Genomic DNA, 24,105 nt, shown 5'->3' on the forward strand with positions numbered 1-24,105 from the left:
CTCAGAGCTCCACTGAGCTTTCCATGAGGAAAGCACTGGGAATGCAGGCACTGTCACTGTGAGGGGATGGACAAGGAGCTGCAGGAGTTAGACTGGGACTCCAAAATGCTCCTCAGCTCTGCAGCCTTCCTGCATGACCTTGCATGAGTCACTTCATGTCTGTTACACACCTCTGGCTGTGACCAAAGAATGTTATACTGGTCTTTAGCTGGGGAAGAGACACCTGGGAAGGATATTTGCAGCACAGGTTGTGTCTCCCACAGGACAGGGAGCATGCTGGGATGGGTCACTGTGAGTTGTGACCATCACAGAATCCCGGAATAGTTTGGGTTGGAATGGACCTTAAAGGTGATCTAGTCCAGGCCCCCTGCCATGGGCAGGGACACCTTCCACTGTCCCAATGTGCTCCAAGCCCCAGTGTCCAACCCAGCCTTGGACACTTCAGGGATCCAGGAGCAGCCACAGCTGCTCTGGGCACCCTGTGCCAGGGCCTGCCCACCCTCACAGGGAAGGATTTCTCCCTAAAATCCAACCTAAACTTACCCCTAGTAGGTTTAGATTGGAGTCCTTGAGGGAGCTGAAGCTGGACAAGGAGAGCCAGGCTGGGATCTCCATCGCTTCCCAGAACTGAGCACCGAGCCTGGAGAAGGGCTGCCAAGGCAGCAGGTAAGGAAGGAGACTCTCCCCCCTGTACTCACCAATCCTGTCCAGCCTGTCCAGAGCCACAGTCTCAAAGGCTCTCCTCATCATGGGGTACTCCTCCAGCACCTCGTTGAAGTTGTCCACGGACAGCGAGTACAGGCGGCAGTAGGTGTCGGCGCGCACGCTGGCCGTGCGCCGGCCACGGGTCAGCAGGCAGATCTCTGCAGGCAGAGAGAGGCTCAGACAGGGCATGGGCACCACCACAGCACCCCTGCCACCCTCCCTGCAGTGCCCTCCCAGCCTTCCCTCCCACAGCAAAGCCAGCCACAGTTCACATCCTGTGTGCACACCGACGTTGCTCGCTTGGGGCAGCTGCCACACACAGCTGCCCTCAGGGGTTCTGCTGGTCCAGTCAGGCACACAAGGTTTGTTCTGGGGGATTATCAAAGGCAGCATTGTGTGTTCACACTGGAGGAGCTGTGTTTCTCCAGCTCCTTGTGGGCACTGGGAGCAGAAGGTCAAGCCGTGCTCTCATTGAAGCCAATTGTCTCTAGATTTGTAGAGAGGCTCTGTGCTGATCTGTGCCTTTGGTGCCTGGCTGTAATTTTGATCTCTGTACCTGGAATATTTGTCTTTCCAGAGTTTTCAAGGATTTTCATGTCTATGCCACGAGCACTGTCAGGGCAAGCCACATCAGTGTCTCTCCCAGCTCAGGGTGTATTTACACTGCTGTCACACACTCCTCAGTGCTCAGCTGGTAACTGAACACAAAGCCCTGCATTCAAGCACAGCTCCTTGAACACCCAACAGAGAGCTCCCAAATCCCGCTTTCCCACTGCTTGCACAGAGCCTGGGCAGCAGAGACAGGCACCTCAGGACAGATGGTGTGGGCTGCAGAGTGACAGCACTGTGCTCCCTGTGGGTGTTGGGTGCCAATCCTCCTGCACCTTTCCTTGGATTCATGCTGAGGCTCCCCAAAGCCCTGCTCCAGCAGCACCACAAGGTTCTGAGTGTCCTCCCAGGCTGCTTTCCCAAGGAAATGCTGCTTAGGAGACAGTGCCACGTGTGTGAGGAGTTGTGATGGAATGTCACAGACAAGTTCAATCCCATCTGGCAGTCAGGGGACCCTGATTCCAACCCTCCAGCTCCAAATGCCAGGCTGCAAAACCCTTGTACCCAAGTGAGGTGCAGACAGGTTGTTCCACATGAACCACGAGTGTGGGAAATGCATAATAGGAATTTTTTAGAGGAAAGGCCTGGCAGGTTTTGCTCTGTCTCCCCATAGCAGATCATCAGAGGTGGTGCACTCAGAGCTTGTCCTGCAACCTGCCTGTCTGCTGCCTGGGATGTGAGCTGCCAGCATCTTCCCATTGTCATAACCATGTAATGAGGCTGATGCTGGAAATTAAAACAGCTCAAAGCACGTTCCTAGCGGTCCCATCCTGTCTGTGATTTGTACAGAGACCCCAGCCAGTGATACCCAACATCAACAGGACAAAAGCAGGTTCTAGAGAAGAACCCAATCTCCATGACTGTGCAGAACTGACAGGCCAAAAACATGCCTGGGATGTGAGCTGCTGGCATCTTCCCATTGTCATAACCATGTAATGAGAGTGATGCTGGAAAATCAAACAGCTCAAGGCACGTTCCTAGCAGTCCCATCCTGTCTGTGATTTGTACACAGCCCCCAGCCAGCGACACATCCCCTGTCTGGGAAGCTGCCCAGAGATGGAGAAGGAGGTGCTGGGGTCAGTCCCACGTGGATCCAGGAATGGCTGAGCACAGCAGCCCTGTGCCTGTGGAGGCTCAGTGAGCAGCACACACCTCCAAAGTAGGAGCCATCAGCCAGCTTGGTCTCCTTGTTGCCCTTGGTGAGCACGCTGACCACGCCGTGCTGGATGAAGTACATCTTCTTGCCGATGGTGCCCTCCCGGATGATGTAGTCCCCGGGCTGGAACACCTCAAATTTCAGCTTGGTCAGCATGGACGTCACAAAGTTGGGGTCTGCGTTGGCAAACAGGGGCATGGAGGCCACCAGCTTGCGGCAGTTGAAGTTGATGATTTCCTGAGCAGGTGGGGTGTAGAGGAGAGAGAGGAAGAGGAGAGGATGCACATATGTTAGTCAACACCTAATGACCTGTGAAGATCCCCACCTGACCTGTGCATTTAAAGTGGGATAAAGTGGCCGTGCCTTGGTCTGGCTGGATGGGCTCTGGATGCTCAGAGCAGTGCTGGAGCCAGCACCACGCTCACTGCCTTCATCCCTCTGCCTCCCCTGAGAAGGGACAACACTCAACTTCCCAAACACACACAGCATTCCTGTTTCTGCAGGAAACCTTGGGCTGTGAGGGAGCACAGAGCAGTGAAATGCTGTCTGACAAAGCCCAGGGCTTCTCTCTGGGCAGGTGTCATAACTCACCTTGGCAGCCCCTGGTTCTCTGCTGCCCTTGCTTGTCAATGAGCTGTAAAACAGCACAAATGTGCCCAGGAGGAGAATGATCCCAGGCAGATGGGGACAGTGTCAGGAGAGGAGAGAGTGGTGCTCACCAGGCACTGGGCAGAGGCTGGATCACCAACCCTGGCTGCAGAAAGCCCAGCTCAGCTGCTCAGCTGTCACCACAGCCAGGCTGGGCCTCCCCTGGGGCTCTGTCTCACTCGCAGGGGTGACAGCTCAGGAGCTGCTCTGTGTCCCAGCAGCCCCCACTCAGGATGTGGTACTGAGCTCATCACCCAGCACAGCACTCAATGGGAACAGGGATAACTGGAGCGGGAAGAGAGAGAGCTGGGGAAGCATCTGTGTCCCCCCATGGGGGTTTTCAGAGGGGTGTCCTTTGAGACTTCAGCAAAACTAGTTTTAAATCCTGGCTGGCACTTGCTCAGCTCTTCTCTCTCCCATGGAGGGACATTGCTGGGAGACAAAGACAGAAGGCAGGCCCCTTCTAGAGCTGGTGGGTGACACACTGGTGACATCCCAGGGACAACCTGCATTGCCAGGCTTCAGCTGGGAAGGAAAGGGAGCTTCTCTGAAGGCTCCTTCTTCCTGTGACCCCCCGGTTGGGTAGGGCATGGATGATGCCAGCACTCCATGCCAAGTTTTAACCAAACACAAGAGGTGGGAGCTTCCTGAGCCCCTGGCCCAGGAGCTCCAGAGCTGCCAGAGGTGCTGGGGACGTGCCCTGCCCATGGCTGCCCTCTTACCTCCCGCAGGGGCTCGCTCAGCTCCCCCAGGATGCTCTCCTCATCGAACATCTTGCCCTGGTAGCGGTGCTCGTAGTAGTCGTGGATGCGCTGCCGCATGTCAGCGGGCAGCTTGTGGAAGGACATGTACTGCTCCACCTGTTTGTACTGAGCAGGGACACACAGTGTCAATGACATGTCACAAACTCGTGGGCAGCACATACTGGCCCTGCTCCCTTCCCTTGCAGCAGAGGAAGGACAGGTACTGCTCCTCCTGTTTGTACTGAGCAGGGACACACAGTGTCAATGAGCTGGTACCAGGACATGTCACAAACTCATGGGCAGCCTGTTCTGGCTTCCCCTTCAGCAGTGGAAGGACAGGTACTGCTCCACTTGTTTGTAATGAGCAGGGACACACAGTGTCAATGAGCTGGTACCAGGACATGTCACAAACTCATGGACAGCCTGTGCTGGCCCTGCTCCCTGCCCCTGCAGCAGTGGAAGGACAGGTACTGCTCCATTTGTTTGTAATGAGCAGGGACACACAAGGCCACCAGTTACCAGGACATGTCACAAACTCATGGGCAGCCTGTGCTGGCTTCCCCTGCAGCAGAGAAAGGACATGTACTGCTCCACTTGTTTGTACTGAGCAGGGACACACAGTGTCAATGACATGTCACAAACTCATGGGCAGCACATACTGGCCCTGCTCCCTTCCCCTGCAGCAGAGGAAGGACAGGTACTGCTCCTCCTGTTTGTACTGAGCAGGGACACACAGTGTCAATGAGCTGGTACCAGGACATGTCACAAACTCATGGGCAGCCTGTGCTGGCTTCCCCTTCAGCAGTGGAAGGACAGGTACTGCTCCACTTGTTTGTAATGAGCAGGGACACACGAGGGCCACCAGTTACCAGGACATGTCACAAACTTATGGACAGCCTGTGCTGGTTTCCCCTGCAGCAGAGGAAGGAGAGGTACTGCTCCTCCTGTTTGTACTGAGCAAGGAGACATGAGGCCACCAGGACATGTCACAAACTCATGGGCAGCCTGTGCTGACCCTGCTCCCTTCCCCTGCAGCAGAGGAAGGACAGGTACTGCTCCACCTGTTTGTACTGAGCAGGGAGAGATGAGGCCACCAGGACATGTCACCAACTCATGGGCAGCACATAGTGGCCCTGCCCCCTGCCCCTGCAGCAGCAGGGAGGCTCTGTTCCATCCATGGGGAGTGTTCCCCAAATGGCTGCCCCGTGGTTTAATCTTAAACTGATCCTCAGCTGGGTGCCCTGTGCTCACTGCCTGGGTGCTGAGCAGCCTGTGCTCCCCTCCACACAGCCCTGTGGCACCAACTCTGGACAGAGAGAGAGAAACACAACTTCCCCAGGCACTGTCCTGGGAAAGGCTGTGAGAAGATCAGAGAAAAGTATGAGAAACAATTCTTATCTTCACTTGCTGCACCTGTTGTTGTGAACATGTGGAATGTGTTATGGAGATTTGTTTATCAATTGTGGTTTCTTAATTAGCCAATGGTGATGGTGTTTGGACTAGAGGACCAATTAGGTCAACCTGTATCTGTCTATAAAAAAGCAATGAGTGTCTTAATAAAGATTATTATTAATCAGCCTTCTGTAACACATGGAGTCAATGCTAATTATCACCTGGCTGGGGGCTAATTACCATGACACAGCCCCAGTGGGAGCAGGGCTGAGGAAGGAGTGCCTGGCTGGGAGTGCCCTCCCAGCAAACAGGGCTGTGCAGGGTGGGAGCAGGAGAGCCCAAGTGCCCCCAAGTGTTGGGGTGCAAGGCCCTCAGGGCACAGACCCAGAAAGAAATCCAGACCCAGGGATTGAACTGAAACCCCAGAGAAACTGAGATATGAAGGTATCTTAATATATGAGATATGAAGATATGAAGAAACTGAGATATATGAAGCCATTAAGTGGAATAGAAACATAGATTTTAGCTTTTAGTAGAAACTTACACTAAGTGCCTTGAGTATCTAAAAAGCTGCAGCAGAGAGCAGAGGCCTTTTTGTCCTTAGGCACAATTCTACCATAGTAGTGGTATTTCCATAAAGTTACCCTACCCCAGACCCAATGTAAATTTAACCTGTTGTTCACATTTTTTAGCTATAGTGTTCCCATAAACAACAAAAACTGACAGAAATACATAGATAGTTCTGAGTAATACTCTAGTAATGTTGTGTGAAATCTTAGACCACTAGAATTAGGGCATGATTGGATAAAAAAGCAAAACTAAAACCTTCTATTAAACTCATTAGTTTAGAATCATACTTAACCTATACTATATATGCTGGAGACCCTTCCTGCTCACTTACTACCTCCTTGCCTACTCAAGATCCCACTCAGTAGCTGTTCCACTACTGCTACCACAGCAGAGATAACACTGTATCCCCTTGGAACTCTCACAAGATCTTAGAAGAATCCAGAATAAAAACTGGAGTGTGGCACAGCAGCAGCCTGTTCCTTTTACTCTCACCTAGTGTGAATCACAAACCCACACCCCAGGAAGGTTTTTCCACGGCACATGGCAGGACAGGGGCCAGCTGGGCTCCAGGGCTGTCACAGTCCCAGGGGCTGTGGCAGGGCAAGCACAGGACCTGCCCTGGCTGTGGGCTCACAGCAGAGGAGCACACCTGGATCAACACCCTGGTTTTTGGGCTGGAGCTGCAGTCCCCAGCCTCTGCTTCTCCCCTCTGTGCTCCTGCCCACCCTGCCATGATGGAACCTTTGCTTTCCCATCACTTTCTTCCCCTTTTCTTCACTCCTGTGCCCCAAGGACTCGCCCTAATCCCTCCACATTTTCACATTTCCATGGTGTCAGTTCCAGTGGAATACAGGGCACACTCTGATGGCAGAGCTTTGGGGATGGATGGTGCTTTCTGTGAGTTAAGGACACTCCCCCAAGGGCCAGGGCTGTACCAGGGTCCTGCTGCCCTGCAGGTGCTGCAGGACAAGGTGTGTGCAGGGAATGGTCACGCTCCTCTCAGTACAGGACACAATCCTGAGTGTGTACTGCACTAACTGCTGACAAAAGGACTGTGCTGCTCCTTTCCCAGCCCTATTTCCCTTCTTCTCCCTCATAAATGTGTCCCTGAATGTCCCTTTAGTGCAGGAGAGCCTGATTAGTGAAGTTGTGCTCGTTGCAGCCCCAGGCCCTGCTCCAGGGACAGCCTGTGCTGGCACTGCCACCATGCACGAGAGGGCATCACTCCAACGAGCCAAGGTGGCAGAGGGGACACTCGGGGCTTCCTGGCATTCCCAAAGCACAGCAACTGCCTGGAAATGCTCCTGATCCCTCCAGCCTGGCCAAAGGCAAAGGAGTCCCCACGTCCCACTGGGCCTTTGTCACCTGTGTGGCTCAGGCTCTGCAGGGATGGCTGTGGCAGGACAGGATGTGCTGGGTGCCCCAAGGAAATGAGGCAGGAAAGGAAGTGGAAAGCAGCAGCAGAGTGGAGGACAGCAGCTCCCTTGTGGGCAACTCACCCAGAGAGAGTTTTGGAGGTTATGGTGCTCCAAGCAGAAGGTTTCAGGGGTTTTGATGTCTCCTGCCACTGGAGAGGCACTGCAGCCTGAGACAGCCATGGGACCTGGCAAACCCGGCACAGGATGTATGGGACTCTCACCAGGGAAAGGGAAATCATGAGGCACGAGCTTCTGCTGACTCAGGTTTATTAAATTCATCTAAAATCCACCAAGAGCTCTGCTTGCTTTAATGCTGCATTTTTGTTGAATAAATGATTTGCCAAAAATATCCCCTTAGGCTGTCAGCTTTAGTGCAGTGATTGAGCTGGAGCAGTGACCAGTGTCACCAGGAGCCTCTCCTCACCTGCTGCAGCCACCTGCCCCTGTGTCCCTGTCCTCTGCTCCACTGGCACTTGCTGTCCATCTTAACTGCCCTTTGCTCCTTGGGAAAAACATCCCCACGCTCCAAAAATGCACCAGCACGGGCTGGATGGGGTGACTGGGACTCTGCTTATTCACCACTGAACATGGATTTATGGCTTTGCAACAAAGAGCAATAAATTACTGCTCTGCAGTGTCCCCAGGGCTTGTCCAAGTCCCCTGTCACCGCTGTCCCCAGATAAGGCTCCCAGGGAAAACAGGACAAATTTACTCCCCCACAAATAAAGGTGCTGCTTCCCATTGCAAATGGAAATCAGGGTTATAAAAGCAAGCTGTGAAATAAGGAACCATCATTCTCTGTCATGGTTAAGGAGAGGGAGATCTTGTCTCTCCTGCCTCTGCTGGTGCTCCCTCCTCTCAGCCAGGAGGGTTTTGGGGCCCTCAGCTCTCCCTTGTGCAGAGATGGGGTCAGAATTGAAAGCATCAACCCCTTCTTTCCATGCCTGAGAAACTGAGGATTCATTGGGGTTTTCCCCCTTCCCTTGGAGCTGCTGAAGGCCCCACTCTTGTGGGGTCAGGCAGATGATGGCACGCTCAGCTGGCCCTCTCTAGAGCCACTTGGTGCCCCTTTGCTGCCTTCCAGCCATGGCCAGGCCCCCCTGACAGTGCCTTCCCTTCCTCCCTCCTCCTCCTCTCTGCTCAGCCTCCCACTCGTCTCCCTGTCCCCAGCCTGACCTGTGCTCAGAGCTTAGTGGCCTCTCTGAGTTCAACTAAAAACACTCATTTAGGAATTATTTCAATCTCTCTGAAGGCAATCGAGCCCATTTAAATCCCAGCTCATTTTCTTAAGTCTGTTTTTCCTCAAATAGCCCTTGAAGGAGGTATTAATATATCAAAAGAAAACCATTCAGCTGAGGATTTTTGCTCCTCTAGCTGGTCACTTTCCCTCCTTTCTACCAAAGCTCTGACACTCACAGCCCAAAAAGAACTGAGTATTTTCAACTCCTTCCATGCCCTCAATATCCATCAGGGATAAATCACTGAACAGGCTCAATCCTGCCCCAGTTCTGAAGGTGAAAACCACCAAGCACAGGGGGGATTATTGGGGTGTCCTGTGCAGGGCTCCATGATCCCTGAGGGTCCCTTCCAACCCTGCCCATTCCATGATTCTGGCACTGCTTGGATCCTTCCAGGATTAGCCTGAGATCACTGTGGCACTGGGTTTAATCCCACTCACAAATATCTCCACATCTGGAGCCCACAGAAGTCACCAGAGCTGCACCTGTGGAAGGAGCAGGAGGCTCCAGAGGAGCATTTCAGCTCAGGGAAGGACCCCTAGGAGCCACCCTGAGCAGTGCTGGGCTCTCCAAGGGGAGCAGTGCTCCACAGGGGGAAGATCAGCTCATGGGATCCCCACATGGAGCCTGCTGACAGCACACAGTGCAATCTTTGGTTTATTTTCCCTGGTCTCTGATTAGGAGTCAAAGAGTGCAGCTCCCCAGCACTCAGGAATCATCAAACCCAAGGAAATGCTGACTTCTGGAGTTTTTTCTCTCTTAAGCCATACATATTCCTACCCTCAGGATCAATTCTATCCTACAGCTTACTCATGGTCATTCTCATGGAGTCACAGGAGGGGTTTAAGGAACAACAGAAGTTCTGTGACAAAAACCTGGCAGCTCCCTCCATTCTGCAAGAGCTTTGTGTGATGTCCTGGTTGTGAGCCTTTCCAAAGGCTGCATTCATTGATTCCTGTACCATGGCCCTGGCTCAGTGTGCTCATTTTGTCAGATTTCCACCAGAAAATGACTTTTAAGTGTCACCTCCTGGGAAACCTGCAACACTTTCCCTTACTGCACAGTACCTTGGGGAATTATCTCACCCAGGCTCAGGCTCCTGATCTCCTGCTGTGGTACAGACAATTCCTGGAGCTTTTCTCCCACTTCCTGTCCACACTCCTTGCACTGGGGATGGCTGTGAGTTGCCTCCCCTCAGTCCCATCAGCTCCTGTTCAAGCAGGGATTTTGGGCAATCCCATTACTGGGCTGGGAGATGGCACTGGGCTGAGCAGGACCAAGAATGAGCTCCTGTTCAGGCAGGGATTCTGGACAGTCCCATTCCTGTTCAGGCAGGATTTTGGAGAACCCCATTCCTGTTCAGGTAGGGATTTTGGACAGTCCCATTCCTGTTCAGGCAGGATTTTGGACAATCCCATTCCTGTCTAGGCAGGGATTTTGGACAGTCCCATTCCTGTTCAGGCAGGGATTTTGGACAGTCCCATTCCTGTTCAGGCAGGATTTTGGACAATCCCATTCCTGTCTAGGCAGGGATTTTGGACAGTCCCATTCCTGTTCAGGCAGGGATTTTGGACAGTCCCATTCCTGTTCAGGCAGGATTTTGGACAATCCCATTCCTGTCTAGGCAGGGATTTTGGACAGTCCCATTCCTGTTCAGGCAGGGATTTTGGACAGTCCCATTCCTGTTCATGCAGGGATTTTGGAGAACCCCATTCCTGTTCAGGCAGGGATTTTGGACAGTCCCATTCCTGTTCAGGCAGGGATTTTGGACAATCCCATTCCTGCTCAGGCAGGGATTTTGGACAATCCCATTCCTGCTCAGGCAGGGATTTTGGACAGTCCCATTCCTGGGCTGGGAAGTGGCAGTGGCTGAGCAGGATCAATAATGAGCCTGATGAAACCCCTGTTTGCCTCTGACCATCTCTGCTGCTCAGGGCTCTGAGGAAGGCAAATGCAGGAGCTGTGGGACAAATCCCTGTGCATGAAATGTTGTGGTCTAAGGTCTAATCCTGTGCATGCCAAGGGAATGCAATATGGACAAAGCTCACATCAGGGCTATGGAACAGCCTGGTTTCCCTGGGAATGGCCCTGAAGGGAATGCCTGGCTGGGCTGGAGAGGCCACCTCCTGCCAGAGGGCACCAGGCCAGCACAGGGCACTTCTGGCCATGGTCAATTCATCTGTAGAAGTATCCCAGAACATTGTGGAGATGTCAGGTCACTGGAGCCAAACATCCAGAATGGACAGGGCAAAGGGACCAGCAATACTCTGTGCAGAAGAGCACAAGGGGGGGAATGAGGTGAGATGTGCCCCCAAAGGCTGGAGATGGGGACAGGGGAGCAGGGGCTGTGTGCAGTGAGGGACCAGCACTGCTGGGAGCAGCAGGACAGATGGCCCTGGGGGAGGCTCTGTGCTGCAGCATCAGCTCTTCAGTTATTCATTTATTTATCTATCTATTTATCTATTTATTTGTGTACAGCTCCAGTGCCAACATTCATTCCCAAACTGATACTGAAGCCTGAAACCCCTCCCTGGGGTGGAAGAGCTGCCAAGGCAGGGATGTTCCCTTGCCATGACAACACAGGCAGGTGCCACATGGTGGTCATAGGACAGAAGGACCTGTCTGCCTCCCAGGCCCCGGGTGGAGATGTCACAATCTGAGCTGGTACCCCACTGTTTCTGCCATGTTTTACAGCCTCAGAGTGAGCCTGCTCTCAGGAATGGGTCAACCATTAAACTAAGTTTAAATCCACCAGTTTAAGACATATCCTCCTGCAAGAGCAGGAACTGCTCAACCCTGGTCTGGTTAAGCCGTTTGCACCTCAAGACATTCTGAAACATTTCTGTTTTATAACCAAGCCAGGATTCTTTCAGGGAAAGGATTAAACAAACCTAAACCAACTGACACAATTTCTGAGTTTCTGGCTGACATGAACACCCCATTACCTGTTTCTTGCATTCTTTTGGCTCTGCAAAGCAGGCAGAACCCCCTGACTGCAGAAAAGCCCTGACACAATCACTGGAGCCATCATTTATCAGCCTTGTTATCAGCCCAGGCTGCTTTGATTGACAGTAGTGTGGGACACAGCAGTGCTCAGGCCATCTCTGCACAGAGGGAACAAAAACCCAGTGCTGGCATGACAGGATAAAGCCAGGCTCTCCAAACTTTTTCCAATTAGGAAATTTGATTACATTTTGCATTTGATTAAGTGCTGCAAACACCTTTAATTTCTGGAGTGCTGCACTCCCTGCCCTCTCCTTCACACACATTACCCAAGGAGTGAATGAGCTCTGCAGCTCCCCTGACCTCCACCCTGGGTGCTGGCTCAGGAGGAGACTCCTCCGGAATGCCTGTGAGCTCAGGGAATGTGGGGACAATCCCTGGGAACTTCCTGCTGACCAGTCCTCTCAGGAGTGTCACTTCCAACCCTGCCCAGAGTGGCAGAGCATGTGAAGCTCCCCCTGGCAGCTCAGTGGCAGGGAGCTGTGGCAGTGTGTGCCCACTGCAGGCTCCCAGAGCAGCTGCCAGAGCCACCACAGTGTGTCTGTGCCCACCACAGCTCCAGCAAAGGGTTAATGAGCTCTGTGGGCACGGTGCCAAGCTTATGGGATAATCCAGGAAGGATCTGTGCCCCCAGTTCCCTGCACAGGGAGGGACTCCAGCTCCTGCCCACTGACAAAGCAGATCTGGGATTCCCAGGCCAGGGGCTGGATCTGCATCTGGGCACTCAGCAACACCTGAAAGGTTTTCCTCCAGTCAATTTGTCTAAATATTCTGAGGTTAATGGGACTCTGGAACTCTGCAGCACCCTGGAGCTGCGAGTTCCACTGTTTCCTCATGGACCATAAAAAAGCCCAAATCATTCTTTAAACTTGTTGCTAATAAAACTATTATTTTACTATTAAACTAAAACTATTCTTTTACTATTATTAGACTGGTGTCCAAGAAGGAGCAAGGACTGCCTGAGCCCCAGGACAGGTCCCCACCTCTCAGAGCAGTGGGCAGGCCAAGGGCACTGTCTGGATTTTCCCCCAACAAATCCTAGTCCAGCATCCCCAACGGGGATAGAACATTCCAGTTGTTTTATTTCAGCCTTTGCCATGACTAAACCTTCCCCAGTTTCTCTTTGCTGAGTTCAGGGTGCTGAGAGAAGGGCTGAAATGTTCCAGCTGCACAATGAAGTGCTTGGACAGGCAGAGCAGGGATCAGCTGTGGGCTGTGCAGAGGTGTGAGGAGCTGAGGGGTGCTGGCAGTGCTCTGCAGGGCTTCTGAAGTGATTCCCTCTTCAGTGTCCTGCTGCAATCCTGCTGCAGAGACACTGCTGGGTAACACTTCTGATCTAAATATGGTAAAGACCTTGGCCATGCTTGAAAGTTCTGCTTTAAAAACAAAAGGAACCCTTGAACATGAGGATTTCCACAGGAGCATTATTGGGGTGCCACTGTGAAGCTGCCCTGGGCTGGGGGAGCCCAGGCAAAGAGGCTGTGGAGAGCCCAGTGACAAGGGAAAGTGCAAGGCCCTACCCAGAGCCAAGAGGTATTTTAAGAACAAGAGGAACTGCATGGACTGCTCAGGGAGGAGGAGGAGTGAGGAGAGCAGATCCTGAGGGGAGAGGAGGCTCTGGAAGGAGAGACTGGGGCTTCAGTGGGCTCTGCAGTGCTGACAGCAGCAAGCCCTGCCTCTCAGTGATGCCTCAGGCTTTGGGGTTTATATTTTTTAGATTCTGTGCTGCTTTAGTGGGTGGGTCTGGGCTTCATGTTAGGGGATGGTGAGCTCTGCACAGAGCAGGGAGACAAAACAATTCCTGCTCCAGCTGGGCACCAAGGACAAAGGATCCAAATCTCAGGCCCAAGGGCATAAACAATGTGGGCTGGAGAGAGAAAACAAGAAGGATGGGACTGCATGGGCTGGAGCTGGAATTGGACAATTAACTCCAATATGCAAATAGACCAAAACTTATAAAAGTCTGAGACCCCATGACCTGTGGTCCATTTTGTGGCCATTTTGGGTTGTGCTGCCCAAGGTGGATCCATTGAGGATATCCTTTTAATAAATCCCTCCTTTATTCTTTAGCTCAGTCTAGTCTCTCTTCTAGGTCAGCCTGCACAAGGCATCAGCAGCAGTCCCTGCTCTGGGTGTTCTGGGGAGCTGAGCCTCCCTGCACCCACTGGGATGGGAGAGTGACCCTGATTGGGATAGATGAGTGATGCCATGGCTGACTCTCACAATTAAAAGGTAAATATCATGTACATGTGTTAAAAGAAGTTTTACAGATTTATAGTTAAATTTCACTCCCCTTGTGTTGTTATCAGGGGTGGCCTGCGTTGGGACATTTGGGAGGGTCAGCTCCTTACTGTGGCGGCTCCTGAGCTCCAATCAAGATGTCAGGAAGGGATCTCCACCACTGGGCAGATGGACAGAACTCTGGGGGAACTAAAGGGTTAAAAGGCAAAACCTCCATTGTGTGGATGAGCACATGGTGGGAAAAATCCTCTGCTCCTGGTGCTGTAATATTTTCTCTATTCAGTCTTCTGTTGTATTTTTGAGAAGGTTTTAATAAATCTTTTCAATTTTTGGAAGTGAACATCATTTCTCACAATGGGGGCTGAGCATCCCTGCCCTGCTCCAAGGAGCTGCAGAGAGCAGCACCATCACCCTCCCCACCCTCAAGGTTACAGAGCCCTGGGGAGGAGGAGAGGGTGACTTGACAGAAATACTAATCCAGCTGAGCTGCAGGATTAGGGAAAGAAATTATTAGGAGAACCTGCAAAAAGCAGGAAAATAACAGGCATATCTGGCTAGCTTGTTCCTCTCCTGGGCAGGGAACAGTGTCCCTCTGATGTGAGCCGGGGGGGGGGGAATTCTGCAGCCAGTGATGAATAAAGGCTGGAGCTGATCCATGAACAGCTGCAGAGGGTCCTGTACCCCTGCTCCTGTCCTTGACCCCCTTCACCTGCACCTGCACCAGCTCTGGCACTCATGGGCTCAAAAATAATCTCTTTCAACCCACTGATGTGACAGAAAATGAATGTGGGAGAAGAGATGAGGCTCTGGGGAGCCAGGAAGGTGTGCCCAGCTGAGCACAGGGCCAGGGAGCCCTGGGTGAGAACAGGCTCAGCTCTTGGTCAGAGCTGTCACATCCATTCAGGTACAACACCACACTGCACAACAGCACCTGGGGATGTTGTTCTGCCAGAATCCCTCAGGAAGGAGCTGTGGTGGTGGTGTCTCATGTGCAGGAAACATGCCAGGATATTGTGGAGTTAAACTCCAGGTGAGGTTAAGAGGGAAGATCAGCTCCTGACCCTGCTGCTGACTCTGTGACCATGGGAAACTCTGATGGGACAGACAGGGCCCTCCTCACTTTGCCTCTAGGGCTGGAGGTCAAACAGTCCCTTCAGAGAGCCCCATCCAAAGAGCTGCTCCCATCTGGAGGGCCAGGGCTGGCCCTGCACCATGGCTGTGCCCCCTGCATGTGCTGGGAGGGCTCTGTGCCACAGGGGACAGGTACCCAGGAACCTCAGCACCTCCCTGGCTTGGAGGGGGCCATTCCCTCTGAATTCCCCATGGATCCACCCAGCCCTGCCTTGCACAACCAGCACAGCATGAAGTGAGAGATCCAGGAGGAGATTCTGACAGGAGAGGGATTGAATATCCCAGTGTTCAGAGAATCCAAGGCAGAGTGAGACAAGCCTGCTCCTGAAGCCAACAGACAGCACAGCTTGGCTTTTATTCCTCTTTTCCAAAGCCCTGCTTGTCCAAGGGAAGAACCAGTGGGTTGGCAGAAGTCTGGACAATCTGAAACCTCCCCAAAACCCCACTCCTGAACCTTGTCCTGAGAGTCCTGCACAGCAGAGCCTCCCAGGGCAGTTCCAGCTGTAACCTCCTCTCCTGTTTGTGTTTGTGCTGTTCCTCTCCCTCTCCACGGTGTCCCTTTCCTTGGCCACTCCCAGCACAGCTCCCCAGGCCCCTGCAGGCTGGGCTCTGCTGAGGGACAGGCAGAGCCCACAGGGTGCCCAGCAGAGGTCTCTCAATTGCTGCTGGCTTCTACCACTCAGCCTCCAAACTTGTTGAGATTCTCTGTCTAATCTGCTTCAGCAGACACTTTGTCCCAGGAGGACTGAACTAAATTGAGTTGCAGGGCTGCAAATCACGCAGCAGCCTCATTTTAATCATGGCTATTCAAGTGCTAAGGAATGCACAAAGTAAATACATATTTGTTTTTAGGCCATCACTTGTCCCATTTGCAAGAGGAAAATGAATGCACTCAATCCCTGAGGGTTTGATCCTCGCAGGATGACTTGGGAGATGAACCTGCCACAGGAAATACACCCTTGGTTCAACCCTCTCCCCTCTGTCAGAGCTCCTCTCCTGGGTCTGTTAACCCTCTCACTCACATCCCCACGTTCTAATGAGGCTTTCACACTCCTCACTGTCCCTGCCACCCCCTCTGCAGTCCCTGCTGCCTTCCTGGGCACTGATTTCCCTGAGCTCTGCCTGGGATCCAAGTGCCAGGGTCAAGCTGTGCCCTTGTGAGAGCACAGGCTGGAGGCAGAGCCTGGAGTGCCCAGTGCTGCAGGTGCAGGGCTGGCTGTGCCAGGCTGCCCAGGTGGTTGGCTTTGCAGATCAGTCCTTGACTTCTGTGCTACTTCAAACACATTTGAATAAATACTCTGCATCCTGAGATTTGATCAGCCTGCACTCCCAGTGCTGCAGTGTCCTTCTCTTTGGCGTGCCCTGCTCTCTGTGGGGATCAGCCTGGCTCAGCTGTGACACAGAGCTAAAACTCTGGATGCTCTGGATGCATGCCAGGCCCCCACACTCTTCTCCTGGGCATTCCCCCTCCTTTAGCTCTAGCTGTGGTTTGGGATCTTCCCTATGCTCCAAGCATGAGTCAACCTCTGGTCTCCTTTGCTCTCCCTCTCTGCCCTGCTCTTCTCCCTTTGGAATTCCTGTGTCCCAAACCTGTTCCAAGGTCATCCCACCTCTTCCCTGAACTTAAAATTCACCTGAGCAGGGCCTGCTGGTCACAGTTTCCCCATTTGAGTCACAGCTCCCCTCTCACTAAACTGCACCTGGCAGGGTCAGAATAGGAACAATTCCTCTTCCTAATCTCCAGCTCAAAGACCCACAAGACCCTGACCATAAAACCTCCCCAGCCCCATAACTGAGGGCAGCTGCATTTTTTGGATGCCCTGCCCAGCTCCCAGATTCAGTGACTGTGGCAGTCTGATCAGATGTGACATTTCTGGCTGTGCCCTCCATTCTGCAGTCCAACAATGGTGCCATTAATTCCACAGCTACCTGGGAATTAATGCTCTGAGCTCTGAGCCTTGATCTGGGCTTTGGGGGCTGTTCTGCAGCTTCACTCAGAGCACTGGAGTGAATAATCTGGATACTTTCAAAGAGAGCACTTGCTAAACAAAAGCTGCACATTCTGGAACATTCACTTGGGGTTTGAAACAAGATGTGGGAAAGGAAGAAGTGACTTAAAATTTTAGGTACTGGTGACATTGATAACGTTGGTGTACAATGACAGGCAGAGAAAACAACAACCATCTCCCTGCCCTGCTGTAAACTGATCCTGCTGCTGTTTCCTCCTGAGGGGTGTGGGAGTGGATGGATGGGGATGAGGGGGAATGGAACAGCGCCCTGGCCTCTCACACTGACAGTGCTGGCTCCCTCCTCACAGCAAGGAAACCACTCTGGGCTGCCTGTGGATATCACAGAGACCACCCCGGGCAGCACAGAGACCACCCCATCCTCCCTCTGGACAGCACAGAGACCACCCCGGGCAGCACAGAGACCACCCCATCCTCCCTCTGGGCAGCACAGAGACCACCCCTGGCAGCACAGAGACCACCCCATCCTCCCTCTGGACAGCACAGAGACCACCCCATCCTCCCTCTGGGCAGCACAGAGACCACCCCGGGCAGCACAGAGACCACCCCAGGCTCCCTCTGGGCAGCATAGAGACCACCCCATCCTCCCTCTGGACAGCACAGAGACTACCCTGGGCAGCACAGAGACCACCCCATCCTCCCTCTGGACAGCACAGAGACCAGCCTGGCCTCCTTCCAGATATCACAGAGACCACCCTGGGCTCCCTCTAGACAGCAGAGAGACCACCCCAGCCTCCCCCCACACAGCAAGGAAACCACCCCAGGCTCCCTCCTCACAGCACGGGAACCACCCTGGGCTCCCTCTGGATATCACAGAGACCACCCCATGGGCTCTCCCCAGACAGCACAGGGACCACCCTATCCTCCTCCAGACAGCACAGAGACCACCCCATCCTCCCTCTGGATAGCACAGAGCCCACCCTGGGCTCCCCCCAGAGAGCACAGAGACCACCCTGGGCTCCCCCCAGAGAGCACAGAGACCACCCTGTGCTCCCCCAAAGAGCACAGCGAGCAGCCCACCCCAGCAGGGCTGTCCTTACCTTCTCCTGGTACTGGCGGCGCGAGGAGTCCAGGGACTGGATGAGGGCGGTGGCGTGGCCGATGAACATGGCGTAGCAGGTGGCCCCCACGATCATGCTGAGCATGGTGAGCCACACGTCCGACATCCCCACCGGCGCCTGCTGCCCGTAGCCGATGCACAGCATGTGGCTCATGGCCTTGAACAGGGCGTACGAGTACTGCTTCCCCCAGGAGTCGTTCTGCAGGGACAGGCCACAGCTTCAGCACGGTGACAGGGCTAGGGGGCAGGAAAGCACCCCTGGCACTGCACCCCAAAATCCCTGTTGGAGGCACTTTGATGTGTTACACAGGAAATATAATTCTTAGGTAGCTTGGAGGGATGGGGGGTCTTTGAAAGCAAGGAGGGATATGGAGTCTCAAGCCCCAAATCCCTCAGAGCCCCCATAACTCCCATATCCCTCACTAAGCCCCTACATCTCAATGCCCCCATAGCCCCATAACTCCCAGATCTCTGAGACCCTACACCTCAATGCCCTCAGAGCCCCCATAACTCCCGTATCCCTCACAGAGCCCCTACACCTCAATGCCCTCAGAGCCCCCATAACTCCTGTATCCCTCACTAATACCCTACACCTCAATGCCCTCAACTGCACCCAAAAATCCCTGCTGGAGGCACCTCAACACAAGAAATTTACTCTTTGTTACACAAGAAATTTAATTTCAGAGCCCTCACGGCCCCACAAGCCCAGCTCAGTCCATTTGGAAAAATAAGCCCAGATCCCAGATCTGAGATCACCACTTTGGCCCTGGTTTTTAGAGACTCCATGTGCTTTTTCCAGCAGGGAAGGCAGCCAGTGTACCCTGCTGGTAACCTGGGATAAACCCAGATGATGCACTGGGAGATTTTCACAATGACCCACAAGTGGGAGAGGGAACTGAAGCAAATCATTTCCACCCCTGGGAAATGGACTTGAACTGAGAACTGAAACAGAGAGCCTGAGCAAGGCCGCCAGCAGCAGGACCTGAGAGTGAGGAAAATCACTGCCCAGCAATTTAGGAAATGGCCAGGGTCTCTGGTCATTACCTGGAGAGATGAGAAGGGCAGAAAATGAAGTTGGTAATGTCTGGACAGCAAGTTCTTCTCAGTGCAAAACTGGGCTTTTTCAGAGAGCTGAGGAACTACAAATGGTTTCATTTGAGAGCAGCAACATCCTGCCAGGAGAGAGTGCTGAGACACCTTGTGCTCTCCACTGCAGCTCACACAGGCAGCACCTCAGCATGGCACAGAGAGAAAAACCAGCACAAGGTTCCTGGTGGGACAGCACTCAGGCTTAGCCTGAGCTCATGGAACAGCTCGAGGTGCATTTGCCATCCTGTGGGTATTATCTGCCAGCAAGTTCTTGCTGTGAAACCTTGGCAAGTAACTGCTCTGGCATCACACATGGCTCCTACAAGGATGTGAAAATGCCTCTGCTGGGTTGACAGCACTGGGCATTGCTCAGCTGATCCCTGTTCCTGGAAGGGACCAAGGTTACGGATGGAGCTCTGCAGACACAGGTGCTGTGGCAGCCTGGAAGGTCACTGCACAGGCTGCTGCTGGCTTGCCAATAAACAAGGAGTTCTCCTGTGACCTCCATCCAGAGCACCAGTGGCCAGCAGTGCTGGGAGCTCTGGAGCTCACTGGGCACCTCCTGGAGGTGTCTCATCACAGTCATGGGGATGGCTGATGACCTCCCTGCAGGCAGCTCTCAGTGCCACTGATGCCCATGGAAACTTCTCATGGACCTTACAGGGAGCAAACAGTGACAGAGCTGGCTGGGAGCTGGGCACAGGGCTAGAACCTCTGCCCAGGGCTGATGCTGGGTTAGGAGATAAGCACATGGACAAAGGCAGCTGAGAGCATTACCTGGCCAGATTCAGTTTCATTATGCAAGCCAGGCCTGATTCCCACTGCAGCAAGAAGGGCAAAGCCACACAAGTGACAGCAGAGCTGACAAGGGAGCAGTGGCACAGCCACAGCCCAGCAGGGACTGCTCCTGCTGCTGGTGCCAGCCTGTCTGGGCTCACCTCCCAACAGAGCAGGAACCTGGAAAAACCACCCTGCAGCCAAGAGAGAGGGGCCAGAGACAAAGTGGCCATTGGTGAGTGCTGCTGGCTGTGCCCCAGGCTCGTGTGTGAGGAGCCCAAAGGAGCTGCACACAGGACAGGACAGGGCACAGGGAGTTTGTCCCCTGGCCAGGGCACAGGAAGGGTCTGGCCACGGGAGCTGCCAGAGGTGTGAGGCCAAAGGAGTGACCCCTCCTGCTCCTCTGCCTCAAGGCTGGGCTCTGAGCCTGGCCAAGAAGTGCTGGGTGACTGCAGGTTTTGTGGCATTTTTGGTTTCCACCCCCAGGTTTTGTGGCAATTTTTGGTTTCCACCCCCAGGTTTTGTGGCATTTTTGGTTTCCAATCCCAGGTTTTGTGGCATTTTCCAGAGCCACTTGTGCTCTGTGTGGGCACCAGGCCTTCCACAGAGCTGCCACAGGCATCACGCCCTTCCAGGAGCCCCCTTCCCTCAGCCCTGCACTCCTGGCACTCTGAGGCCATGGTCCTGCACTCAGGGCATGGCAGCTGCTGTGACTTCCCTGGCTTTAGCCCATCCATTGTCCCTCATGCTGAGGCAGCAGCAGGCAGCTGTCACATTTGGCCACTCTGCTTAAGATGCCACATCCCTGCAAAGGTGGGAGCTCATTGCCAGTGCTGTGGAGTCTCACAGTCCATGGTGTGGGGCACAGGGAGCAGTGCAGCTGCCCTGTCCCATCCCTTGCTGAAGGAATTCCTTCCCCATTCCTCTCTGGCTGTTGCAGGGATGCTGCTGCCCTCTGAGTTCAGTGTGGCAGTAGTTTAACAGGGCAGCACAGACCTGAGAGCAGGGACAAAGGAAGCTGAGGGAATTCCAAAGGGAATCTGGGCAGACAGAGCAGTGATAGCTGAGCTGGAAAACAGGCTGCCAGGCTCTTTAGTGGCTGTGAACATCTGGGTACCAGGCAGGCTGGAGGTTTAAAAGCCATTCTTCCAGCAACTGAGGAGCGCTGTTTACAAGGAAGCTTGCCAGTGTTTTGTAGGAATTAGTCATCCAAAAGTCTGACATCCAGCATGCAGAGCCCCTGCAGCCTGCACAGAACTCCCTGGGAATTGCACAGCTCTGAGCCCCAGCAGCAGCAGGGCTCCTGTGAGGACAGGCTGAGGGTGCCAGACTGAGGGATGGCTGAGGGATGACAGATTTGGGGGGGTGGGAGCTGCAGGAAAACACAGAGCTTTCCAAACAAACCCGGAGCTCTGCTGGGAGAGCACATCAAGGACTGCTCAGAGAGAGGCACTCCTGTGAAGGGGAAGCCTTTCAGAGCAATTACCTTCAGGGTACCAAGTGTGAAGAGCACTGGATGCTCTGTGATGATTCTTCACTTACAGGTCCTGGTACCTCTTTAGCTTTCAGGTTTTTTGTTTTCCCCAGGATGAGCAGACAGGTCAAGCCCTCAGTACTTTAGGCCAGGCTAGAAGAGGTTCCAGATGCAGTGTGGCCACGGGTTTATCAGCACCAGGTGTCTCACACTGCCACAGCTCATTGCTGTAAGAGCCATACCCTATCTAACACCCACCTACACCAGCCCCCACTGCAGCACCACTCCACAGATACTGGAGTGGCTAAAATGGCCCATTAGGGCAGGGAAATGAGGCCTTAAACTGCAGGGGGAAAATGACTCCTCGTTAAGCAAATCCCAAAGCATGCAAAAGCAGAGCTACAGCTCTGTGCCTGCTCACAGTCAAGAGGGGGTTATCTCAGAGGCACCAAGAGACTCTGCAAAAGGCAGTGAAATGACTTTGAAGCAGTTTCTGACTGGGTTGTTTTTAACATCCACACTGGCAGTGCTGGAAGGGCTTCTCTGGCATTAGAGTCTGGCCTGCTCAGATCCACCTTTGAATACTTGGAGGCACTTCCCTGGAACACTTCAAAGGCACTGCTGGGTTCTGTAATACCTTACAGAAGCACCTGGAGGCAAACTGTGGTGTCTGACAGAGTATTTTGGTTCTGATGTACATGTGAGTGTGTGTGCTTGAATCCTCCCTGGAGAGGAGGAGTGGGATGAGTAAAGACATGGAGAAGTACTGGAAGTTCTTGGGATAGGGGTGTAATCCTATCATGGAGGTGATGAATCTTCTTGCCCTGCAGCATGGAAATGAGGGCTGGTTTTATGGAGTGCCAAGTGGGAAACCCCAGAGCAGAGGAAGAGCAGCACCAGCTTTGTCACAGACCAAGTCCCCAAAGAACAATGTTATGCCTGACTTACACCATTAACACTTGGAGAACCCAGGAGCTGTCTCAGACCATCCCTGCTCACCTCTGGAACTGCTGGGCTGGGAAAACACCCCTCCAGATCCAGTTGAAAGGGTGGGAGTAGTGAGGAACACATGGAGATGACAGGTTAAACTTCACTTTGGACAGAACCTGCCTGTTCTGGGCTTGTTTCCAAGGGAAGCTCACATGGCCTCCACCTGACAGCAGGGATCTTCTCTGAGTGCCCCAGTCCCAGTGGTCCCAGGCAGCCTTTCCTGGAGCCCTCCCAAGCACCCTGTGCTCCTGGAGATCCAGACCTGGGCACCCACACCTTGCCTGGGCATGGTACCTGTACCCAGGGCTGTGCACAGAGTGCTTCTGCCTCCTTTCCATCCCTGCTGCTGCTCCCAGCTGGCCTCCCTGGGCAGTCCTGGAGTGCCTGGCACCCTGCCTTCCCTGGAAAGGTCAATATTCCCAGTTATGGGCTGCTCTGCCCTGCCCATCCTGCTTTGGACTGGTTCTGGCCCCAGCTGGGGAGGGCACTCCCAGTGCCTGTCACCCTGGGATCCAGGATCCCATCCCATGGAGCAGCCCTGCTCCAGCTGCTCCTGACAGCTGTTCTAGAACATGGAATCTGCTGCAGGTTCCTGTGCCTGCTGAGGGAGAGCAGGAGGGCTGGGCTGGCCCAGAGGCTCGGGGGGAGCTGGGAATCACAGCAGATCCATGCAGGATTGCTCTCTCCCACACTCTGCAGCCATTCCTCTTGCCCCTTTCCATCAGCAGCCCCCAGCAGGGAGCAGGGAGGAGCAGAGCTCCACGGGGATGTGTTCTGCTGGAGGGGAGGCTGAGCAGGGTTTGCTGCCCTGCCCTCAGGGATCTCTGCCCTCCCTGCAGGGTGTGTGGGGTCAGCACAGCACCCAGGGGAGGAGGCCACGTGTTCCCAGCAGCTTTCAGGGCTCAGCAGAGTTCAGATCTCTGGGAGAGGAGCTGCCAGGTCAGCTCTGGGGGAGCATCACACACTCTGCAGCTGACTCACCAGTGTTTCCAGTTTTTAATAAAATGCACGGCAGGAAAGCTAATGCTGAAGCCCCTGGGACTGGGACTCAGCAATTAATACTGCAAACATCCTGCCCTGCAGCTCCAGGAGCAGCCAGACACCCACTGCTTCCACGGCTGCTGAAATGGAACATGAGGCATGTGGAAAACACCCAGAGGAACCAGACTCGGGGATTTATCGAGGCCCTGAGATGATTTTGGCAACACCAGACCCTTCACAAATCCCCTGGATGAGGATCAAACCTTTAGGAAGCAGATGGGAGGTGATCAATCTTCTTTCCCTGCAGCATGGAAATGAGGGCTGGTTTTACAGAGTGCCAAGTGGTGGGAAACCCCAGAGCAGAGGAGGAGCAGCACCAACACACTCACAGACAGAGCCTCCAAAGCATCTGGACCTCACTTCCAGCTCCCCTTGGCTGCAGCAGCTTCAGAAGATTCCCCTTTTCCCCAAATTTCTGGCTCCTGTGTGCAATCAGGGCAGCCATGCACAAGGATATTTATTTATCTCCTCAGAGCTCCCACCAGGCTGGTACAGAATGTCCCAAAATCCCTGGCACAGAGGCCACCCTGGCCTCTCCCCTCCCAGCTGTGTCCATCACACAGAGCCATGCTGGAACCTTCCATCCTCATCCTGCCACCAAAGCCTGAGAAGAGCCCAGAGCTCCAGTTCCTTGTTTCCTGCCTCCTTGGCCTCTCTCAGTACTCCCCTCCAGATCAGATGTAAATTGTTTCACTGATATTACCATCCACATCCACTGCTGGTCCCAGTGACATGCCTGGAAATCTTCTCAGGAGAATAAAGGACATTACTGGGAGAAAAACACCTATTTTTC

At 53.6% G+C, this 24,105-nt stretch overlaps 1 protein-coding gene across 1 annotated transcript in view; it reads right to left on the minus strand.

Moving 5' to 3' along the window:
• The window catches only part of HCN4 (hyperpolarization activated cyclic nucleotide gated potassium channel 4), a 104,789-nt gene that overhangs the window by 15,380 nt on the left and 65,304 nt on the right, over positions 1-24,105 (minus strand). Inside the window, exons 4-7 of the mRNA XM_036389879.2 lie at positions 17,922-18,140; positions 3,841-3,987; positions 2,467-2,707; positions 699-863 (exon numbers count right to left, since the gene is read on the minus strand). Of these exons, the coding sequence (XP_036245772.1) occupies positions 699-863; positions 2,467-2,707; positions 3,841-3,987; positions 17,922-18,140 (772 nt within the window). The remainder of the gene's footprint in view (positions 1-698; positions 864-2,466; positions 2,708-3,840; positions 3,988-17,921; positions 18,141-24,105) is intronic.

The sequence above is a fragment of the Molothrus ater genome, chromosome 13, assembly GCF_012460135.2.
Source record: "Molothrus ater isolate BHLD 08-10-18 breed brown headed cowbird chromosome 13, BPBGC_Mater_1.1, whole genome shotgun sequence".
In the NCBI taxonomy this organism is placed as follows: domain Eukaryota; kingdom Metazoa; phylum Chordata; class Aves; order Passeriformes; family Icteridae; genus Molothrus; species Molothrus ater.